Below are 24,426 nucleotides of genomic sequence, written 5' to 3'. Positions count from 1 at the left end.
AGTTTACCTTTAAGGGAGTCTTTATTTCTCAGGTAATAAATGTTCATTAGCATATTTTACATCATACAGCAGCAACTAAAAGTTTCTAAGATCTTTTTTAAGGATATGAGATCAGTTTAGTGAAACAGTGCTAACCTTACTGGAGACTGTCATTGGAGCTGAATTTCTGGAGCTTTAGAGAGTTAGGAACTTACTTTGACATTTCAGGTATGCTCTTTTGCATGTGCAAATTGCTCAGAGACATAACTGAAGAATGTTAGGTCTCTGTCTCATTAAATGAAAAATACCTGGGCTTGATGTACCTGTTTCTTAGCATGGATCTTAATTCCATAAGTCTTATCAACTAAATAAAAGTAATGCTAAATTTGACAGCCAAGAAAGAAAAGTTTTCCACAGAGAACCCTTAACTAGGATATGGGATGGTATTGAAGTATTACCTGGAAAGCCCTACAAATAGAACCCTGTTTTTGATGACTGATATTTTAAAGCAGGTTGTCTCTTGAACTATTAATTGGATGATCAATATAATTTTGATAAAATTCATAGTGTTTGAACTGTTATTTACAATGATTTATTAATTGATACTGGGGATTGAACCCAGGGGTGCTGTACCACTAGGCTACACCCAGAACTTTTTTTTTTTTTTTGAAACAAGGTCTCCTTAAATTACTAAGTCTGGCCCCAAACTTGGGATCCTCCTGCCTTAGCCTCCCAATTCTCTGGGGTTACAGGTGAGCACCGCCACTCCCAGCTCATCTCTTTATTTTAAAAAAGTGTAGCCCATTTACAATAGTTGTGATTTTCCTAGGTAGTGGTCTCCACTGCCCCTCCAGTCACTCCATCTGAGTGGAAGTAGATACCGGAACTGCCTTGGCATAGTGTTGAGAAAAAATCAAATGTACCAGAAGCGTGACAAGAGGAGGGTGGTTTTGTTACTTCAGACCAGAGAACTCACCCCGTCGGAGGGCCTAGAGTACTACCTTCAGTAGAGTACTGAGGGGCACGCTGGTGCTGGGGACACTGACACCACTGGGCAGTTGCATGGCAGAAGCATGCTCTGTGTTCCAGGGATGATGGTACGAGATGCTGCTTTGGTCCTTCAGCAGGATGGCAGGGTCCCACGGAGGCAGACACCGTGTGGGGCTCTCAATGTGTGCTGGAAGGCGGGAGTGCTGCTGTCACTGCTTCGAGGCTAGACTGGCTACCAGGGTGTCTTGCACTGTAGGGATCTGCGGTGACAGTGAGCAGGGCGTGGTGTTCTGTGAGAAGGTGGCCAGGCAGCCAGTGAGAGTACAAGTTGCTGGAACGAGGTCAAGACCAAGTCCAGAGTTGGCCAGTATGCTTCACATCGTGTCCCACCTCAGGGGAAAACCATGGTCCTTTATGAGTGTTTAGATCTAAGTCAGTTCATAAACCCAGGTCCTGTTGTTTGAAGGGAGTCTGCATCCCTTGTTAAAGACCCAAGTCAGACCCCCACAAGGAACTGTGCCCCAAAAGGGAGCTGATGCCCTTTGACATGGTAACTGCACACAAAGAAGAAAGCACACATTCTGCCCACGTCTTATCTTCCAAAAATGACTATTGTTGATAATACTCCTAGTGAAATTATTACAGAAATTTCATGAGAGATTAATAAACATAAGGATAAGTAAATACAAAGACAAAAACAATTTTCTTAGAAACAGGACCATGCATGCTACATTTGCCATTTTATTATAATGTTTAATTTCAAAACTAGTTATATGTGATGGTAGAATGCATTTATGTACTTTGATATCATACATAAATGGGGTATAATTTCTCATTTTCCTAATTGTACTTGTTGTAAAATTGTTGCTCCCTGTCGGGCAACAAGGTCCAATGTACCTCCTCAGGGCCCGCCTGAGGAGAATATGGGCCGAGCAGGATGTTGAGTGTCGGCGGCAAAGGAAACACACCAGAGCCAGGAGGTCTGTCAGCGCACGAGGCACAGCAGGAATCTCGTTTATTGAGGAAATCACAGAGCTTTTATGTAGGGTGGGGGCTAGGTGGGAACCAGTCAGCTTAAAGATCAGCAAGGCAGTGGGGGTTCCTGCAGGTGAGAGTCCCATTGGACTATATGGCAAGCACAAGCTGATCACGTTCACGGAACCGTTGTTAACCAATCCCTGACGGTGGTCTGATTTATCGTCATTAACTATTGAAACCACCTTTGAGGACTTGATCTTGCTCACTCACCAGGGAGTAAGGAGTCAGCCTGAGTTAGTTAACGTGTCATGTGTCATTAGTCCCAACATAGAATCACATCGGTCATGCAGTCATATATGTACATAAGGTCTGATGTCTGTTTCATTCTACTATCCTTCTTATTCCTATACTCTCTCTCCCCTCTACCTAATCTAAAGTAACTCTGTTCTTCCCTATGCCCCCTCCTGCCCCTTATTGCGAATTAGTATCTGCATATCAGATAAAACATTTGGCCTTTGGTTTTTTGGGGTTGGCTTAATTTTCCTACCACGATAGTTCAGCTCCATCCATTTACTGGCAAATGATATATATCCTCTGTCTTTTAACAATTTACTAATGCCCTATTCCAGAGTTTGCTCTGTGTATTAGAGGGTGATTTCTTTCTTTCTTTCTTTTTTTTTTTTTTTTTTGATGGGAACTCCACAAAAGCCTGTGTTTTGTCAGAGAGAATCAGCCCAAATTTTTTACTTTCTCAGTTTTATTTATCTCTGGCCTACAGCCATTTTTACTTGACACAAGTACTCTCCTTATCCCCCATCTAGGCAGAAGAAGGAGATGTGGACAATATATCCTCAGTCCATTTCTCTCTAAAATTGGAGTATTTAAAAATATTGCTTAGAATTATTTCAAGTCACGAGTTCTACTTCTGCAGCATGGGGTTAAAATAAGTTGTCTCATCAAGTGATGTTATGATCTTTTTTTTTTTTTTGCTACCCCTTTTGAATTGGAATTTATGGTCAAGATATTATTTAAAAATGTTCAAGCCATATTTGCTGACACTATATTCACCATTAAACAGTGAGCAGGTCTTAAAATATAGATTCCAAGACTCCCAGAAACTTGGTAGTCTCTTAGCTACATCTTTATCTTCCTGAGCACCTGAATGTGCTCCTGTTTTTGGGCACTTACTTGAAACATCTGTTGGAATGAGGATATTACCATCAGCTGTAAAATGATTCTAGTCTGTGATGGAAGACTGTGTTCTCAGAGACTCCAGAACTTCAAAACTTCACTGTTGAATTTAGGTTCAGAATGTATTAGAGTCACCATTAACTCTATAGACATTATTATTGGTTCACCCAAAGTACCTAGTAATCCAAGGTAAAGAAGATATACTACTTCCTTTTACCTCTGAGATGTACCCACAAGGAAGGGACCAAACTGCATGGTCTGAAGGACTCTTTTAACATTTACTTACTTGGAAGGGGACAGGGACCAGTAAAACTTTAATTTTTAACACAGACTTACTTAGTGATGGTCTTAGTGGTTATGAATACCATTATCAAGATAGTCCCAGAATATTGGGGTTTTCCTCTGGACTCTACCTTTTACCTAGAAAAGATACCCTTGGCAGAAAATGATGACAACAAGAAAACCTACACTGAGACCAGAAAGGGCTCATAAGATCTGGAAGTTAGCCATACAGTGTTGGACTAAGCAGATAAACCTCAACTATCTCACTTAAAAGACTTTAACAACCTTGAGATTTACTCATTAAGAAGAATCAATGTGCAACAGGCCCTGGCAAAATAACAAACTTATGAACTTAATAACTTATGAATATCTGTCTTTAAAGTTGAAAATCTGTTTTAATAATTTCATTTTTTTCTGGTTTTTTAATAAAATGAATAAACAAATTTGAACATGGGCAGGATCATTGTCCAATCTATAAGAACAATCAACTTACTCAAATTAGAATGGTACTGTGGAAGTGCATTATTACTAGATCCTAAAATGATACAGCATCATTATAATGATTGTACATCTAGTACTAATCATGTGTCTTGGGAGGGGGGATTCTGCAATTTTTCTGCTCTAATTATAGGTTATTTGGTTATTTGTAAAATATTTTGCTTTTTATCCATTTTAAGTCATAGTCATTTTTTCCATTTTTTGAGACTTCTAAAGATCTCAGTTTAACTCTCCACCTTCAGAATTACACATGCAAATGATTTTGGCTAAAGTTTATGAATTTATTATAATGACACTTATAATGATAGTATAACACTGAGTGGAAATAATAATGTGTCCAAGAACTAAAAATATTCCAACTCAATAATTCATATCCTCAGCTGCTTGAAAAAGTACTTGCTGTAATAACAATATCATTTTAATTTGTCTTGTGTTGGGATTAATGTTGTAGTTATATGAGTTGTATGTCTCAAAGAATAAAACACACATTATTTTAAATAATCAAAGAAAACTGTACTACTTGGTATAATCTGTGCTTGAAGAAAATTTTTATACTATATTTTTCTTATATTGCCAACAGAATAATATGGGAGGAAAACCTAAATTTTAAACAAGTTCATGAGAAAACACCATCAGTCTCAGAGGCAAAATACATTTTTCCATATTATTTGTACATTATTTTGTTCTGATAAGTGTATATGTTCAAGAGTTAGCATTCTTTTCTCCTAAATAGTATAAAAATAATATAATACAACTATAATGGTTAGAAATTTATTGTTAATTTTCCAACTCTCTAAGTCACAATAATAAAACATTTAGAAACCTGTTTTAAAGCACATTTAATTTGTGTTTTGATTCTTGATTTGCAGTTAGGAGATGAGATTTCAAATTTCAAAAGAAAATAACTTCTGATATTTAGTGCAGCATGCATGCCTGGAGAAATGAATGCTATAGCTTTAAGATAAGGTAGTCTGGTGATTCATTGCAGGAAACAAGATCGATTTGGAGCAGGCTCCTACTGTTAGCTTTTTTGAAGATGGATTCTCACGCCGAAAATAACACAACATATTCTAGATAACAGCAGTTTTTCCCCCTGAAATCCACCAAAACTGAAGAAAAATCCAAGTGACTGTTCTTAGCAGCTGTGTGGCCTGGAGTTCACTGGGGAAGCTGGCTTCCTGCAGTCCCCTATTCATCACCTGCTTCAAAGACAGCCTGGCTGGCTATAGTTTGCAGGCCAGGTAGGGTGCCATTGTGCACAGGCTGGGAGGATTAATATCAAAGCTGCGGCAACCAGGCCCTTGGTCTCGGGCTGCCATTCAGTCTAGCAGGGAGAGGCTAAGACTGGCCAAGGTCACAGTCTCCAGTGTGGAGTGGACTGGGAAAGGATCTTGAGAATAGAATGCTTTTTATGAAATCATGGGGCAAGCTTGCAGCACAGCAGGTGCTCTTCTGGAAGACATAACATGTGTTTATAGTGCTGTACCGTGGCTGACAACGAGATAATAGAGCTTCGAAATTTATCATTTTATTTTTAAAAAGACAACTGTATATACAATAATCCAGATGCGTATTTAGCTTAGATCTTTTATTTGAAAATCATAAAGAAAACTGGCTGATTTAATTGCTGCTTTTTATATCTATGTATTTAACAAAAAGCAAAGCGTACTGACTATTAACCGTTTACAACCATTGCTGATCAGTAATACTGGAATCTTGGGGAGGAAATACCTAGCCTTCAACATAATTTTTTTTTTCAATGTTCAGACATTCATGTCAACAGATTGCAAAAGGATTTCTTGAATATGCCCAACAGTCTTGAATATTAGGAGCTTTGGATAAAATCCCCCCCCCCACCAGATGAGGGTATTTCAAGGGTGAGGTAATAATGACGCAAAAATAAAATTTTCAACTTGGACAAATTAGAGAAAAATTAAGCTGTCCATGAGTTGTCATGACGACAAGGATGTTCTGTTGATGAACTGTCCTCCTCATTGTCCAATCAGATAGTAGAGCTGAAGCTGGAGCATGAACAGGAGAAGACGCACCTATTACAGCAGCATAACGCGGAGAAGGGTAGCCTAGTCCGAGACCATGAACGGGAAATTGAAAACCTGGAGAAACAGCTTCGCGCTGCCAACATGGAGCACGAAAATCAAATTCAAGAGTTCAGGAAACGAGATGCACAGGTAATTACCAGCAATATTTGATAAAACGGGTATCTTTTTAAAAAGTCATCAGCGTTTAGTGTTTTCTTATTATTCTTGTTGATGCACGCTGTTTGATCATTTGCAAAACTGACATATAAATGTGATTTTTTTTTGTTTTCTCCTCCCCACCTCCCCGTTTGGGGGATGAATAAGGCTTTAACTACAGAAACCACAGGTAGCCAGATTAAAAATCCCATGGCGCGCTATAACTTGGCCCCTTTCTTATAATCTTGTCTCAGCTCCTTTCATGATGGGTTTTTTTAAAGGTATCTACCCCTTACCCCTCCCCTCAGCCTTAGAAAATCCCTAAGAAATATATCAGCCTCACTCCTTGCTTTTTGTTTTAATCTCTGTAGGTAATCAAGCAGCTGTTTTCATATTTGCTTTTCCTCCCTAGTATTGCTTTTTTTCATGAGACTCTGTTTGATTAGATCACTCAGATGGTAATTGATAAAATGACTCCAGAGAAGGGCTATCTACCATCAGGTCTGTTGCTTTTTCCTGCATGCACATACACATGCCTCCTAGCCTCCATCTCTGTAGTCCCTGTTGGAAGCCATTTGGCAGAATAACCCCCAGCTGTGGTAGCATTTGACTCTTCAAACTTATGGATGAAATGTGCACTGTCAGCATGGAAAATTATCTTTGTAAATTTCAGATGAAAAAGAATCTTATTGGGTATGTATCTTTGTGGTACAATACATTCTTTAGGGTATATATAATCAAGGGCCTTTAATGTATCCTCTTGAGGAGATTGCTGTGAAATTTTATTAAAGAAAAATTCAAGAGCAATTGACAACAATAAAAAGATAATTTTCTTTTCTAATAAAACCATATCATATACTAGGTCTAAATACTTCTTTTCCCATTGAAATCTAACCATACTAACCACACCACAGATAAGCTTTTCCCCCTATTTGTCCTTCCTCCCAAAATAATTTAATTTTCAAACAACAAAATAAATCTTTCATTGTGGTATATGTTTTAACAAGTCTGTAATTATCTAAGCATAAAAATGCTGCTAATTAAATAAGATGCTAATTTTTTGAGTGGAGAGCGGGAGGTAGTAAGGCAAAGAATGGGAATTATTGGTTATTTTTCATTTGACCTTGGGTTGTCTTTTACTTTCAAAGAATAACTGGTGCAATATAAATATGCTCAGCACAGGTTTTTGTCAATGGTATTCATTTATGGGAAAATGATTTTCAGTTTGTTTTATGGTGGTGTGCTAATCTAAAAGGTAGTCATTATAGTAGCCATGGTACCAGGATCGTCAGATGGTTCCTGTTAAATCAACGCACATTATACTTTTGCCATCAACCTCATTAGAGCCGTTAAAAAAATGTATGCTGGCCTTTTGATTTTCAGCCATACAATTTATTTAGAATATTCTCAAACCTGTATTCTCCTTCAGACATGATGTTAAACCCTACCATTGTCTTCCCATGATAAAGAAGGAATATGGGGTCTGAATCAGTGTAGGATCTGTTTGCATAGTAAAATCGAATAATGGATACAATAAAATACATTAATTTACATAACTTCCTACCATTTTGGTGCTTGGTGGAAAGCCGATACAAGTGGAGGCCGAATTTAGAGGGAATCTTTGTGATTTTGCATACACCGGATCTGCCATGTAGGGCGCGGTTCATCCAATCATAACAAAAGGGAAATTTTAGAATTACTATGTATAATTAAGCCACAGCGACAGTATAATATGGTTATTAATTGAATTTCTTCTCATTAAAATATTAAGTATGAGTGCTATATGACCTCTTCAAATGTTGTAGTTTAGAATGTTTCTCGTTTTTTGTGTCTTTCTTGGAACGTTTTACTAATTAGAATTGCTGTCATGAGAATTCCAGTAAGCAATGGAAACTTAGACTAAATGCATTCTTGGCCAAAATGAAAATAATTTTTTATATGTTGTACTTAGTTGTTTTTAGAAAATACAGTATTTAAAAATTCATCAATATTATATTTTAAAGATTTTTAGCATGTATACCAAAATGCTAATAATTTCTGTTTATCTTCCCTTGTTCATTGAGGTCATTAATTCAAAGTTTTATTCAGGTAAGCCCTAAATTTCAAACTATAGCTCTTCATGATTGTGGTCTAAATAGTCTTTTATATAATTTAGGTATTGAATTCCATTCACAGATGGCAAAAAACCCAAAATGGGCATATGTTTTCAAAACAGAAGATATTTTTAAATTGACTATTATTTGATGCAGCATAAACATATACATCTTAAATAGTAGATTGAGTAATTTTTAATTTTAGTTCCAGAGAGATTTGATTTTCAGTTACTGTTTGGCTGTTCCAGTTTAGCACTGGAGGCCATTTTGTAAAAAGGACTACTTGAAATTCTTCACCAAAAGAGGACCAGTACAATGTCTGTTGGGGTACTATGCTTTGTTTGCTGCTTTCCTTCCATCAGATTCTTAAGTGAGGGTGATATCCTAAAAATCTATTTTTGACTTCTTCCAAATATGTGATATAATTGTATGCTAACAAAGTCATTATTATATACTTACCTACATTAAGGTAAATCATACCAACTGGGAATTCCCTTTTGGTGAATATGTTTTACAATTATAGGTTATTTATTCTGATAATTGCTATTTTACAGAATAGTATAAGATACAGTAATGCATCTAAGGACAATTAAACATTTTCCCCATTTCATTTGGTATAGTTACTTGATTATCCTATATGCATATTATATTTTTGGCATAATATTTTGATTTTCAATGGCAATATATATTATGTCATATAATATGTGTATATAGTCACATTTGCTAAAATGCACATTAAATTTTATCACCCTCTTGTAATATGTTCATGATTGTTTAAGTAAATGCATCAGATCAGTAGAAATGAAGGCATAGAAACTTATAACTCATTGTTATAAATTTTTCTCATTTATTAGGATCCTCTTATTGAAATTATTTTGGACAATGATTTGATTGATTTTATCACATTTTTAATATGAAGAAAGTTTATAAATATTAGCTTCTTCTAACATGTTTGTACTGTATGTAATTATTGTTTTGCTTTTGTGCTGTGCTATAATGAGAGAATATCCACTTTGTCTTGTTGAATTTGAAGAAAAAACAACATAGGTTCCTTCATACCTTAGTTGTCCTTTTCAGACCCTGACCCATTTAGAGACTGCTTGCTTTTTTATGTTTGTTGCCCATGTGAATGGTATATATGAATACTGTATGACTGTTACATAGAACCTTTGTGATCCGCCCCAGAAGTGATGTCACCATCTGGAACTACTATGTGACCTATTGCAGTACAGAAATACCAAGGAGTCAGGGTAACCAGCAGCTGTTGTGAACCACCCTTTGTATCTTGTAAATTGAGTATGGCCTCCTTGGAGAAGGTTATCAGCCGTATCTAAAAGTGCATTGAACTTAACATTTGTTTATGTTCTAGGGGTCTTGTATAACATTGGCATCTAAATGCCTTTGATTCCTTAAGCTGAGAATTGTGATTCTAATCATGATTCAATAATTTTTGCATAGTCAGTGGACAAATCATCTTGATTTTACTATATTTATTTCACACTAAGAGGCTGAATTTATCACTGATTCTAAAATGCAAAATTTATCGTCTCCTCTACTTAGAGGTTTTCTAAAGAGATTTTTTTAAAATTAGGTTTTAATGATATTGTGTTACTTTCCATGAATTTGAAAATATGGGCATGAGATGTAGATCTCCATTTATAAACCTGGTGTGTATGTATTCATTCAATGGAGTAAGCATTGCTGCCATTCTTCCAGGGTTACTAAAAGGACCAATTAACAGTATGTATGGTCTGAACATCAGTGGTATACTTTCCTATGTACATGGTCTTTGAGCTTGATAGTATTTTTCTATTGAGAGTATTTGATTATAATTTCTTTTTATGCCTACTACTTTCAAAAGGGATTTAATGCAACATTGTATAATAAACATACACTTAAATATAACAGAAACTAATAATTAATCAGTAGATGACATTAGCCACATTATAAAATGTATACTTTAAAAAATACTGGAGCTGGGGAGATAGCTCAGTCAGTAGAGTGCTTGCTTGGTAAGCACAAGGCCCTGGGTTCGATCCCCAGCACCCCCCAAAAAAATACTATAGTTACGTGTAAGTTTTACCTTGATACTTGCCTAGAAGCCACATCAAAGAAGGAAACATGATGAATTATGTGATTCTGTTTATGCAATGAAAGATATGATAACTTTTTCCCTAGCTCTCAGTACTAAGAGAAATTTATGAAATGGGACTAAATATAAAGAATATTGACCTATAACTGATGATATTTTTGCATATTAAAACATTCACAAATAAACTCTGTTGGGAAAACTTTAAATTCCTTAAATGCTTTCATAAAATGTAATAAACAAATTTTATATTAATGTGCCCAACTTCCATTTCAATTTATTGAGACTACCATTATTCTCAGAAAACAAAGCTTCTTTGAGAGATATAATTTTATAGGTACTATAAGTCCTAAGAAGTACATTTTAAGTCACAGACTTAGCAAATTCTAGTACCATCATTTTATCACTGTTCTTGGAACCTTATAAATCATCTTTAAAAATTAGAAACATGGCTGAGATTAGAAATAGTTTAGATTAGAAATAGTTTAGAAATGCCCTAATATTAATTTTCAAGTGTGTTACTCTCTATCTCATTCCAGATTCTCTTGTCCTCTGAATTTATGTTATGAAAAACTATAATAAGAAATTTAAAAAATCAAATGATAATTCATTCCAGGAATAAAAGATTTTTGTATCTTTACTAAAATGACTCATGGAACCCTACCTGCCTAACCAGAATAGTATTTCATCATCAATATTTACTCATTACTATAATTTATTTTGATCTGAGGTAGTAAAGATTTTTATTTCTTAGGATCAAACTGAAGTGATTGCTTGGAAAAACTCCATTACGGGAACTATACTTTCACGCTAACCTGTGAGACTCTTCCTGTCAACCCTGGCAACCCTGCTTTTGTTTCCCTTTTCTCCCTGTTGACACACAGTTGCATCAGGGTGGTTGCTTGGTGCTCCAGCTGTGTACACACCAAACTGTGACACTTATGCCTGATGTGCCCAGTTATTTGTATTAGAGAGAAAGTGGAGTAGAAGTGTGTTTTAAGTATTAAGGGGGTTTTGCTACAGTGGACCAGTCATTAGAAGTTTGGTGGGAAAGACTTTTAATGCTTTACATTTATTTTGCCAAAAGAAAAGACCTTGGGGGCAGACTCCTGATAAAACCACACATTACAATTTTCTGGGTATTTTCTTTAGATGAGGTTTTATCGTATTTTCTAACTGCTGTATTTAAAATAGCCCAAGAACTTTGTATACATTTGAAATAGAAATAAAGGTTTTCCTAAGTAGGCTATTTTAAAAAAACCTATGGTGGAAATACTGTTTTTCTGACACCAAATCATAGGTCAGATAGGATTTATCAAATAGAGAAGGGCAAAAGTCCTCCTCATATTTTCGCATAGACACATACTGAAAGAAAGATTTAATTTATTAGTATCCGTCATAGTATTACATGATACTTACAATATGCTTATATTATTTATGTATTGTCATATAAGTTAATATATATAGGAATGTTATTTTCTTATGTGCTTAACCAGGAGAAAATATAAGAAAGTGCCATTTCAAGTAAAGCTTGTTTTTGTAGGTCACCAGCTTCTTTTTCTATTATAATTCTAAAAATTCTATAGTTAACTTTCATTTTACAAACAAAAGTAGCAAATATGCCTATAATTAAACTATTATAAGTAATTCACCTTGGTCCTCATGATGGAGAAAATTAAGTTTAAAACAAAAATACAGACTGATAAAGAAAATTGATTCCTCTAAGAAGGATCCATTTGTACAAGTATCATACAGTGTATCTGTAGCCCTGTGCATAGTTTTTAAATGTGGTAGTTACCATGGAAACCACATCCTATGGTATGTGGTCCACTTTTAGCTCAAGAATATTCCTTTAAAGGCAAACCTCCCAAATAATAACATGTAAAGTATTCCCTTTGAATTAGCAATTTTGTACCAACTAACGATTTCTTTAAAAAAAAAAAAAAACTCTTTTGTTCTCATTAGACTTAATGAATTTCTTTAGAAGTATTAAATTATTCTTGCAAAAGAGGTAATTAAATGCTGCAGATACTTTAAATACAGAGTACAATGTGATCACTCTGCATTGGTGAAAATCAGGAGGGTTGCAAGAAGCCAGGAGTCATTGTATACAGGTTGTTGTGCAAAGGTGAAGGTTTTAGTTGTATCAATTATCTAAGTATCTTGAAATAATAGAGTCAGATTAAGGAATCTAAAGAGAGGACTACATCCAGTTGTTTTCAATTTACAGATAAAGAACCTAAAGATTTAAGGACACATCATGCTCCAGGTCATACAACTAGCAAATCAGGACCTCTTTATCTTAAAGCAGTGATCTTTCTTGATTTCACAGCCTCCTCCAAGAAAGGTTTTAGGTTTTTGGAAAGATTTGGACATGGCCAAAAAAAAGAGAGTGTGAATCTTTGCGTGGCACAGGAGAGACACTGTTCCTCTTTGTTCCCTGTGCTAAGCAGTAACTGTTTGCATCTCTTTCTGTGGTTTGTCATACTTGATGTTGCTACAAAGTCATAATTCAATAATGCTGTTTTATTTCCACTTAGTAACTAGTACCTCACAGAACAAGACTGCATTTTCATGTTTGTGTATATTTAACAGCAGCAGCAGCAACAAAAACAACTAATATTTACTGTGTGCCTCCTGTGTACTGAGCTCTTTGCTAGGTCCTTTCGTTGTGTTATCTCATGAAAATCTGTGAAAATGAAATTTCCTTCCTGTAAACTCTATTTTGACCTTCCTACCTGAGCCAGAGGATGGTCCATTTTATTGATGAGAGAAAATTCAGAATAGAGAAATAAACTGTTCAAAGTTATACAACTAGTAGTTAGTGCAGCTGGGACTTTTGGCAAAGTCTCCTGCACCATGTGTCTCCTGTGTCAGAGCATGTTGTCACTGAATTTTATGTATCCTCACAGGTCCATTTTATTTCCAATTTTGGATCATCCATGTAGTACTAGATTTAACGAAGTAACTCATAACTCAGACTATTTAAGTCCAAATCAAGTTTTAGCCAGTAGTTTTAATCTTTCTCTTAAACCACAATCTGGGAACATTTTCTGTGTGTGTGTGTGTGTGTGTGTGTGTGTGTGTGTGTGTGTTTTCTCTGTCTTTGTCTCTCTGTTAGTCTGTTTCTCCCTCTCTCTCTCTTGCCATACTGGGAATCATACTCAGGGGTGCTATCAAACTCAGGGGTGCTTTACTACTTAGCTACATTCCTACCCTGCTCCCCACTTTTTTGAGGTAGGGTCTCACTAATTGCTGAGGCTGTCTTCAAATTTACGATCCTTCTACCTCAGCCTCCTGAGTTGCTGGGATTATAGGAATGTGCCACCAGGCCCATCCCATTTCCTGATTTTGAGATAAAATGAACTATGAAGAGATGTGCATTTCTTAATATTTTCTTTGGATATATCTTCTCACAACTTTCAGAATTTGTAGAATGGAAAAATGAATGTGAAGTAGTTTCACTTCTGGTTGTCATATTTTACTAAAATATAAAGGTATGTCCACAGTAAGACCCAATAAGGTTTAGGTCAATGTGACATACCAGTCTTTGTAGAAACTGCATAGGAATTTGCATTTGAATACTGGTGATGTATGGTTTGTTATGAATGGTTTGTTATGGGTAGATGTCTGTTAAATTCACATATTAATTTGGAATATTACATATGATCCATTCATTTTATGGAGTGAATTTGTAAACCTCACAAAGAGTTCTGTGTTCATATTTTTTTTCCTAAGGAAATCTAAAAAGTTAGAATTTTATTATGACAAAAGCTAGTCAAAATCTTTTAGAAATATGGTCAAAGGTGGTATAGTAAATTATCTAGACACTTTTTTTTCCATGAAAAATACAAGGAATAATTAGTGTGTTTATTTTAGACTCCTTAAAAACAACTTATGTTGATGTAGTTGTGACTTAATTCTAGAGACATTTTGGTCAAAATTAAAGATCTAAGATAAATTTTGAAACAATGTATGCTCCAGCATCAGTTGTTGTTCTACATGCTGCATGGGTCCATTGAGAAAGGGAACATGCCTCTCATTAGTTACTTCTCACATACAGTTCTTCCTTCATGTCCTCCTCACCCTGCTGCCACAGTGAAATTACTGGGAATGTCAGCAGAAACTATCTTTGAGGAAATACTGAATGAATAACTTTTCTCCTTAGGGGTCTTAGAAAATCCATTTTGGATTTCCAACCCAGTCTGTTCTGTAGGAAACATGGCTGGAGCCTTCATTTACATATTTGAGGTAATTTTTTGTGACAGAGAGGTTGAAGCCAGAGTGCAAGAAATGATTGGCAAAATGATGATATCATTGAATGTTCAAAGAGCTGGCAAATTGAAGCTTATTAAGTTGTCATTTTGTCTTCCATTCAGGACTAATTGGAATCATGCCTAGTTGCATGATATAAATGATAGTTAACACCTGAGTTTTTTTTTCATGACAAAAATGACAGAAATTGATGTTAGGGAGACCTAAAACTCCTATTTGAAGAGGGAAGCAAGGCATTACACAAAAATAATAACCTTTAATATTTGTATGCAGAAAATATTTGAAAAATATTGTCCTCAAGTGATTTTAAATTTAAAATTTTTAGATAATGATAATTGGCCTAATTGATGCCCAAAATATTGAAATTGGTGGGTTAATGTGAAACTTGAGTTAAGTTTTTGAGTTGAAACTAACATTAAAATTCAGTGAAAAAAATTATTCCACTGTTCTAATAATAATTTTAAATTGCTTCCTGACTCCTCCAGTAGTTTTGGATATTTGTGTCCTAAAAGGTTGGGAAAGATCACAAGAAATCACAAACAAACAATACAAAATGAGATTTCTGGAGTTTGAAAATGTGTTATTTGTCCAGTCCATTTGGATTTGTTTTGCTTAAGTATGAAATCAAGGCCTGAGAGTGTTAGTGATAATTTGAATATGAGTTAATGGTGCCCTCAGAGAATGAAGTTGACCGCATTATGTGGGCTGGACCAGGGTCTCTTTCCTTGTGTGTAGGGACAGTTAAAATATAGCTTCAGTCTTGAAGGGTATGTGTGTCCCTCCCACTGATATAGTGACTCTGTCACACAGAGGAGCTCTTAGGGGACCAACAGTCTGGTTGGCTCAGTGTCTCAGAACCAGGGACTTTTCCAGTGAGAGACTCGGAAGTTGCAGGTTTTTTCAAAGGTTAAAATGAGATTGATGATTAGTTTGTTTATTCCTTAAAACAATACTTTTAATGATCCAATTTATTTTGTTATTTGCAAAGATGTTATTCAGTGTGCAAAATGCCTATGTTCACAAACGTTTCTTGAAAATCTAAGTGTTTGAAATGTAAATGTTATCTTCACTTGTGGGCAAGTTGTACAGTAGTCCCAGAAAGAACGATGTTGGCATGTGTAGCAGGAGTGAAATGTGAGGGTTGAAATCTTTTGCCCCTCAGTTATTAAAAAATTACTGCTGAGGCTGTCACTATGCAGAAGCCATGAATTCAAGAGACAATGTGTTGTAAGCTGTCCTATAATGGTGTTTCAGATTTTGGAGGAAACATGGAAATGTAATCTTGGACTTTGGTCTCTCCAACCATTTCTAGTGATATGCAATAAAAAAAAAAAATCACCTTCTATTGCCAACAACAATATTAAATTAAATTAAAATTAAATTAAAATAACATTAATTTAATTAACTAATTAATTAAATTAAAACAACATTCAATTTATTAGCAGAATAAATCTTATCATGAAAATTATCATTATTCTGATTACTCTGAAATCTCATTGTTCCATATTGATATTGAAAAATGGAACTCAGTGGCTTAAAAAATTTATAGTTATGACTTTTCAGATGATACATGAATCAGATTTATAAAATAAAATGTATCTCCATTTAAGTTTTCATATTAGGAAGAACTATGTATATGGAATTTTCTTGACTTCAGCTTTCAACTTGATTAATTTATGCCATTAAGATGTTTTGAGTGCCTACTCTGTGCCGGGCCCCAGGCTCACTTATGGCAGTGAAATTGGAGACTGGGTAACCAGCTGGAGTCGTCTTAGAGGCGATGAGGGCCTTAGCTAAGGCAGCAGCAGTGGAGGAAGTGGATGTGGCAGTGAGGGAGAGAGAAGAGACCCAGAGCTGTGGTTTGACAGGCCATTTAGGTGTTGATGCCACTTAAATAAGTGGGAATGTGGGGCTGGAGTTCGAGAGACTTCTCCATCCCCACTGGAAATCACGACTTGAGAATCACAAGCATGGTCTATATTGTATACCTATGTGAAGGCAAGATCTCTGTCATGGGGAGGCAGAGGGAACTGCTTAAAGGGAGACACTGCTTAAAGGGAAGGTGGGCATGAACACTGAGAAAGCGGGTCAGGAGAGCGATGAAGAGAACCAAGAGGAAGTGGTATTTCAGGAGGCAGGAAAACAAAGCCCAAACAATAGTGCCTAACTCCTAAGTTGTTCTAAGAATTTGAAATGGGCGAATTTTTGGAATACCCTATCAACGTTAGCTTATTGTTTTTTGCAACAGAAGCACATCACTGCACTGGGCAAACAACCTATGAAGACTGGCCTTTTCTCATGTCATTCTGCATGGGGACATGGACTTTGAGTTCAGGGAGTTCATGAGAGAGATAAGAACATGAGACTCAGATGAATAAAGCAAACTGGGCCCTTAGTGGCCAAGTCAGGTTGATTGGCAGGTGGGCACATTAGTAATGTGGGGAGGACCTGCTGAACACCCAGCACAGCATCTCCAGTCTCCCTGGTGTGCCAGAGAACAAACAGTGAGGCTTCAGAGGGGAGAGTTTTGCCAATGTTGGGTACTAAGAAGGACTTCATATCTTACCTAAAGACAAGATTGACTGTCAGGATCACCCAATAAGGCACAAACTCATTTCTGGGAGGAAAAAGAAACAGGACTTTCCTGAGCCTAGGAGCCAAGAGTATGAGGATCTAAAGTTCGAGGGAGAACATATCTTGTATCAGCTGACAGGTGAGGAGGCCACAAACTGGGTGGAAGCCCTTCCCTGAAGGGTCTTGCCTGGCAATTTGGCAAGTGGAACAAAACATTACATATGAAGTGGTTGCTGTTATCTGCTCATCTACCCCCAGGCAGAAGGCTGTGTGTCCGAGGGAACTAGTGAAGTCTTCATAAAAGGAAGGATCTGAACAACATTGAGCTGAAGGAGAAGGAAAAAAAATAGAAGTTCTAGATACTATATTATGAAATTGTTTTCGATTATATTATGCTCATCAAATTGAAATCCATTACTCTAGAGAAGTGGGAATTTTGATAGGTGAAAAGAAAATAAAATTGTAGGAATATGCCTTCCTGTGGGAGTTTGAGCCTAAAAATTTGGACATGTGGAAGTGGGTGGCAAGAGAAAAGGGGCGAATGCAAACAATGAGGTAGGAAGATGTTCAAGGCAAGCTTCACCTGCCCTGCAGTTATGCCTAGGGTTAGTGAGGCCCAAACTGTTGTCACCTAGAGACCCCAAAGAGGAAACAGGCCCTCCTTTAGGGAAACAAACCCCAGATACTCCTATCCTCATAGAATGCCTGGGGGCAGGTGGGAAGATGACTGGTCAGCTTCTTGAGGGTCAGGTTGTAGGCCTGCTCCGTCACAACCCCAGGACCCCTTCTGCTACGCTGCCTCCATGGGTGTCCTTGCAGGACTGGGCTGAAGGTCAGCTGTCAGAAGGCAGCAGGTGTGCCTTGCAGGGTTCAGCGAGCTGAGCAGTGGCCATGTGAGTCCAGCATAAGGAGGGGTGATGCTTATGAGCCCTTGGTCTTGGAACAGTGGGAAATTTCAATACCCACTTTGAAAATAATGGTATTTTCATTAAAATGTGACTTTTTGTATATAGAAATGTAAACATTTTCAATTAGAAATGACCCAATTTTAATTTTTCTTTGTATCATCTGGTTTGAGAAAGGAAATTAAGCACATATTATATGCTACACACTTTCCTGTGCTCTCTGGGAGAGGGTGGACATTATCTTGCTCTCCACAGACAGGGAGGCAGACCCACGCTGCTGTGCAGCCCTTAGTGAAAAGCTAGGATTTGAACCCACATCTGTCATGGAAAGCCCATGAACTCTCTCCCCTACACCCCTCATGGATGTAAATTATGGACATCCCTATTGGTAGGAAAACCCATTTTTGCTACTCCTCACTAGCGACTTGTTAACATTCATAAATATCGTGAGGGTAATTTCACAGAACAAATCAAATTGACATGTCAGAACTACTTAGAAGAGCAAATACTCTGAGTCCCTCCCTCAAATCTTAGTAAAGTGTCCCTCAGCATTTTGCACTGGGTATGACAGCTCTTTCTTTTTGAGTAGACATTAATATCATACTGCAGTTATGGCTGCCAACCACCCCGCCTCCCCATGCAGCCCTTTCTCTTCTGAACCCTGTGGTAGCCTATGGTTGTTTAGATTGAGCTCAGGAATGTTTTTAAACATTAATTTGGTTTGACATGACTTGGTGCACAAATTAATTATTCAGGCACATATTGTTCCATGTACATGAAAAGAATGAAATTGTAGTGAATCGCATTTTAACTACCACATGTGAATTGTAATGTTACTAGCAATCAGACTATTAAAGAACAAAAGCTGGCAACATATAGTAACTCTGAATTGGGCCAGTCCCACAAAATTAACATAAATATGTGAAGCAATCAGAATAGTTTTTGGACTTCCTAGGAAAGTGTCCCTGTTCTTATCTAACTCTAAAAGAATGTGAAATAAACTATTCATTTAACCAAGTATAAAAATATGTCTGCTATGCAGTTATAATCATGTGTCATTAATCTGAAAATACTGCAGAAACTTTGACAAATTAAAAACACAAGGATGTGTCTGCAAGGGTTTTTTCAGCCATTAAAAAGCCGCTTCACCTCTCAGGCAAGCTCTTTTATGGCAACTTCTTGCTCAGTGTACTGACATCTTCAAAGGCTCTGACATCTGTCGGCCTTTGAACTACCATTAAAAAATATTATCCCATTTCCATTCTTTTATGCCCATTTTTTTAATTATAGCCCTTCTTTCAAGTTGGGAACATGGTTGGTTTAAATGATGCTGTCCTTTCGTTTTCAGCCACCCAGCTGCGGTTTGAATAAATTGATGTAGAATCAAAGGCGGGACTTTAAAGGAAAAAGGTTTGATGGACTTGGACTCCGAACCAGATGAGGTTTTATGATGAAAAGGGTTTAATCCCAGCACAGGCATTGCTTCTATCAGTTGAGCAGTACAAAGCAATTCATATATATAGGTTCACGCGAAATGATCTATTTTTTTTTTAACAGCACAGATCTCTTCAGGACTTGCAAATGTGGCATTAGCTAATATTCAGAGAGCTGATTTCCTTTCATCCACCAGAAGCTTATGATTATAGTACAGTTCTCGAATTGGAAATGAGAGCTGCAACACAGATTTAAAGCTGTGCTGTCTGATTTGTATTCAATATACATGTCACTGCGGGACCAGCTAGTCTGGGCCAAGCTGGTTCAATACAAGGAAAAACAGTTTCATCATCTGAGATTCTTAGTCAAAAATATCACCAGCTAATTAAAACAGCAGTCCCATGACTATTAGCGAGGTGTTTGGTTGATTGGTATCTCTTAAAATTTGACAAGAAGAATTTGAAGATGCATCCCCTCTTTTATTACATATTCTTCTTGCAGTATTAATGTGTTCAAGTGCATTGCAAGGGTAATGAAGTGTAATCAATTAACTCAAACCATTTTTTTAAAAAGAGAAGACAACATAATTTTAAAACAATTACTTATTTTGCATTAAAATAGCTCCCCTTATCTGATTATTGGCCTGGAAAAAAATCATCTGTGAAAGCAGATTTCAACATTGTCTTTGCTCCATTTACTATTGAATAATAAATATTATCTTGAGCCAAACAGTTAAGTAATGAGTAAGTAGTTTAGGATAATTATAAACCTAGAACATAGATCCAAGTCTACTTTATGTAAAAAGTGATTACTTTTGAATATTCTAATAGTAATTCAGGATAGTAATCCATTAGAAAATTTTCTCAAGATTATGTGCACCTGTTTTCTATTAGTAATTTGCCATTTCTCAGAATAAAAATGGTTCTTTCATATACTTGGAAGCTTAGTACCATTTAATTGTACAGATTTAGTAATTCACTGTTTTTTCATCCATCCCAACAGATGTGTAATTTACCATCTTTCATGTTCTTCAGATGGAACCATAATTTAATATTCAAACCATAGTTAGAATAAATACTGAAATTAATAAAACCTAAACCCTTTGGGAAACTTCTGTAGATGACAGAAAGTGTTCTACTTCTTATTCTAGAACATTTCTTTCTTTTTTTTTTATTCTCCTTAGAAGAAAACATGGAAAAAAGACAACCACTTATGTACTATTGAACAATAAATATTATCTTGAGCCAAACAGTTAAGAAACTGAGTAAGTAGTGAAAAATAATTATAAACCCAGAACACAGATCCGGGTGGGATAGGCTTTACAATCCAATATAGGATTTACCATTTGACCTACTCCTTACATGTATTTTGCAGATACAGAAGAGTTTACCACATTACCGGGGAGAAGTTGGGTCCCCTTGGTGCAGTCACTGTTGTGTTATATTCTGTAATCCTATTTTAGCTCCTTGTTTTGGCTATACTGCTTTTACCCACGTAGCTGGGTTTTCACCACTGAATGGATCCCATTCACTTTAACCTACTTAGTTCTGCCTGTGTCTTCCCACTTAGCCCTGGTTTTCCTGCTGCTGCTTTCACTTTTCCTCTCTGCTGCTTTGTTCTCTGCCACCTCCTCTACTTTTCAAATACTGGAGTCTGAGCCGTTTTTTTTTTTTTCTCTCTTTTCATTGTTAAGTGGTCACCTGCATTCTAGTGGCCTTACATAAGATCTCTGTGATAAACACTTCAGAGCACCCATGTCTCTTCTCAGCTATCTGACTGCCTCTTGGCATCTCCTCAGCTTGCTTACACACCCCTCACACTCCACGTGTCCAGAGATGAGACCTCCACCTCTCCATCCTCCCTAGCTTTGTAGGTGGCGTTACTGGACACATAGTGCTCAAGCCAGAACTGGGAGTCATTCTTGATTTTCCCTTTCTCTTAATCCATCAGGGAATCTTACAGATTCAGCCACCAAATAGATCTCCCATCTATTCACTTCCTCCACTTCCACTCACTGCCCTGGTCCAGCCCTCTGCAGTAATCTCCTGATCGTCTTGCTTTCTCTACTGCTCCTTTCACAACAGAATGATGACCTTTTTCAAAACGCATGTTGGATTAGAAACTACCCTGCATCAAGTCCTTCCATAGCTTATATTTAGAATAAAATCCAGACTTCTTACATGGCCTAGAAGAACCTGCATAATCTGGCCTGTTGACACCTTCCCACATCTCCTGCTCTTCTCTTTCAGAGCACCTTCTTTGTGAACTTCGTATCACTTTTCTCAGCAACTCATTGTGTATTTAATATTCCCCAAATAAACTGAAAGAAGGGACCTCATCTGTTCTCTTCACTTCTGTGTATCATCCACCTAGGAGGTTCCCAATACAGACCTTAGCAGACCTTTACAAGCAGCTCTATTAATAGAGGCAGTTTCACTGATCAATTCAAGCTAAAGCAAAGTCAAGGTAGGTGCCCTTTAAGGAGTCAGAGTGGCATAAGCAGTCACAAGGGAAGTTGATGATGGCTTGCTCTTAGAGAAACCACCAACCAGTCATTCAGTTTTTTGGCTTATTCTTTACTGTGTGGTATTATCAGAATACTTATCATTCCCATCTCTTTGAACTCTCACAAAATTTCTAACATAAAATGACAAAAACGTGTACATGATAAAAACACCATTACTGTGATGTCATTAGTATTTACAGGTTTGTGTTTTCTAGAGGAAGGACTGCATCTTATTTATTTTGCATCTTGAGAACCAGTTACTAAAGGACTTGGCTTAAGAACCAATGTTTAATCACTAAATGAATGAGTACAAATCAATTAAATATATTGTATAGGATTTGCTTCAGGTCTGGGCTTTGCTTGTTCCTAAATAATATTTTTTAACCCTCAGATTTTTAAAATATGCAGAGCATGTTTATTGAATTCTTCAAATAATAATGACTTTAGTAAACTGACTACTATTTTGGTCATTTGATTAAAATTAAAGAATATTCATCCAACATGTACTGAGGGTCTCCTTAGTCTTAGCCACATTGCTAGCTACTAAAAATGAAGAAATAAAAGAGACAATCAGAAGGGGTAAAAAAACAAAGAAATGAATATAAAATATTATGCTCAGTGCAGTTAGAAGAGCCATAATAAAGTGTTCTGAGCCCTGGAGGAGGAGACTGAGCCATTCCAGCAGGCGAGACAGGCCCAGGTGGTAGTTCTGTCTTTCACCTGTACCTGCTTTGTGGGCCCTGCTCCTGTGAAGTTTTCTCCCAATTGAAAAGAGTGCAGTTTCCTCCTCTGTATTCCTTTAGTGTTTTTAGCAAATACAGAATTATTTTACGTCTGTATAATTTCTCTCAGAGGGCCTGGGTCATTTCCATAAGAAGCAGGAATATAATCAACATCAAGTTCCCTTTTGTTCTTTGCTGAAAGGCACCACAGTCAGCCAAGAAGTGACTTCTGCTGCTGATTCCTTGGGGTTAGAGCAGTGTCCTAAATAGTTGTAATGTTCCGTTCCATAATTTATATTCCCATCTTCAAAATGTGCTCCATTATAAAGAATGTCTTTAATTTTGTGGTCTCCTTGGAGTGATCACTGACATTGATGTGGTTTTATCTTAGAGAGATTCTAGGTGCGTCTCTGGTTCATAAACTAAATTCAATATGTGGAAATACTACTCTCACGCTGCTGAAGTGTTGCCACTGCGAGGACAAATGTGTAACCGTGTTGCAGTGTGCGGCTGTACCACAGAGCCATTGCCTGTTCTTTTTATCCATGTCCAATGGGTATGATGTTATAATTAAGGATAGTTATTTGGCAAAGGGAATGTGGTCTGAGATCATCTTCAGGAACTTCTTTAGCTCTTTTCCAGGCAGTAAATTAACTTTCAAGGGGTAAAATAATAAGATGGTTGTTTGAAGCTATGTCTGATGGCCAAAGGAAAAACATGCACATTTGCACGTGTGTGAGTGTGTGTACACACATGTGCACACCTGCGCTTATGCGCACGCGTACACACACACACACACACACACACACACACACACAACTTTTTCTGCTTTACCTCTGAAGTTAACTTGTGAACTTGGCTGCATCGATTCTCATAAAAATGACACAAAGGGGAAATACATCAGCTCCATTAAAGAACATAGCATTGCTCTGTGTTCCAGAGGGCTTTGATTTCCTATTTCTATCTTTTGTTTTTACTATAATCATAAACTTTCTAATTCAAGATTGAGTTCACTTTGGACTAATAAGTACTGTTCTTTTATTGGACAACATTTCTGAGATTGAGCAATCAGAAGATTGTATCACTTGAATAAGAAAAGTTCAGACAATCAACTGATGCCGAGCCCTTCATATGTTGTCCCCACACCACTGATAGAGGGTGAAATGACCCTGCCCTGGGAGCACTGCCTAGAAGGTCGTCAGTTGCCACTCTCCAGTATGTCCTGACTCTAGATTAAGGTCAGAAAGCAGATAGTGCTGCCCTCTTTGGAAGAGACTACAACCTCGCTTAGACAGGTCTTTGCCAGTAGATTGTCATCACTTTTCACAGGAAAGAAGTCATGACCTGCAGTGTGTTGAATTAGCAGAAGCTACCTTCAGCACTTTGTCTGCCTCCATAACATGGTCTTCCTTTTCCTAATTTAATTTTTTTTTAGCCTGTGTCCTAATTTTATATTTATATTCTCCAAAATAGTATATGTAACAGTAACAAATAATACCATAGAACTGTGAAAAAAAGCCTCACTAGTCCCAGTCCAAACTCTGGAGGAACCCTTCTTTGACCACTTTTTGTTTTGCTTATTTTTTGCTTATTTCTGTAATTGAACTGTATGCTGTTCTAAGTCTTGACATTTATTGGGCTCTTTCTGTTGAAGTGAGGATTTAATTGTCACATGCTATCCCTCTCTTCAGCCCTCTCTTCTCTTACAATAGTGT

The 24,426-nt window shown here is 36.8% G+C and overlaps 1 protein-coding gene across 1 annotated transcript in view; it reads left to right on the top strand.

Moving 5' to 3' along the window:
* The window catches only part of Cep112 (centrosomal protein 112), a 447,190-nt gene that overhangs the window by 222,577 nt on the left and 200,187 nt on the right, over positions 1–24,426 (top strand). Inside the window, 1 exon segment of the mRNA XM_047546437.1 lies at positions 5,925–6,107. Within this exon segment, the coding sequence (XP_047402393.1) occupies positions 5,925–6,107 (183 nt within the window).

Source organism: Sciurus carolinensis, chromosome 3, assembly GCF_902686445.1.
Source record: "Sciurus carolinensis chromosome 3, mSciCar1.2, whole genome shotgun sequence".
Lineage (NCBI taxonomy): Eukaryota > Metazoa > Chordata > Mammalia > Rodentia > Sciuridae > Sciurus > Sciurus carolinensis.
This window is presented reverse-complemented; position numbering and strand designations above follow the sequence as displayed.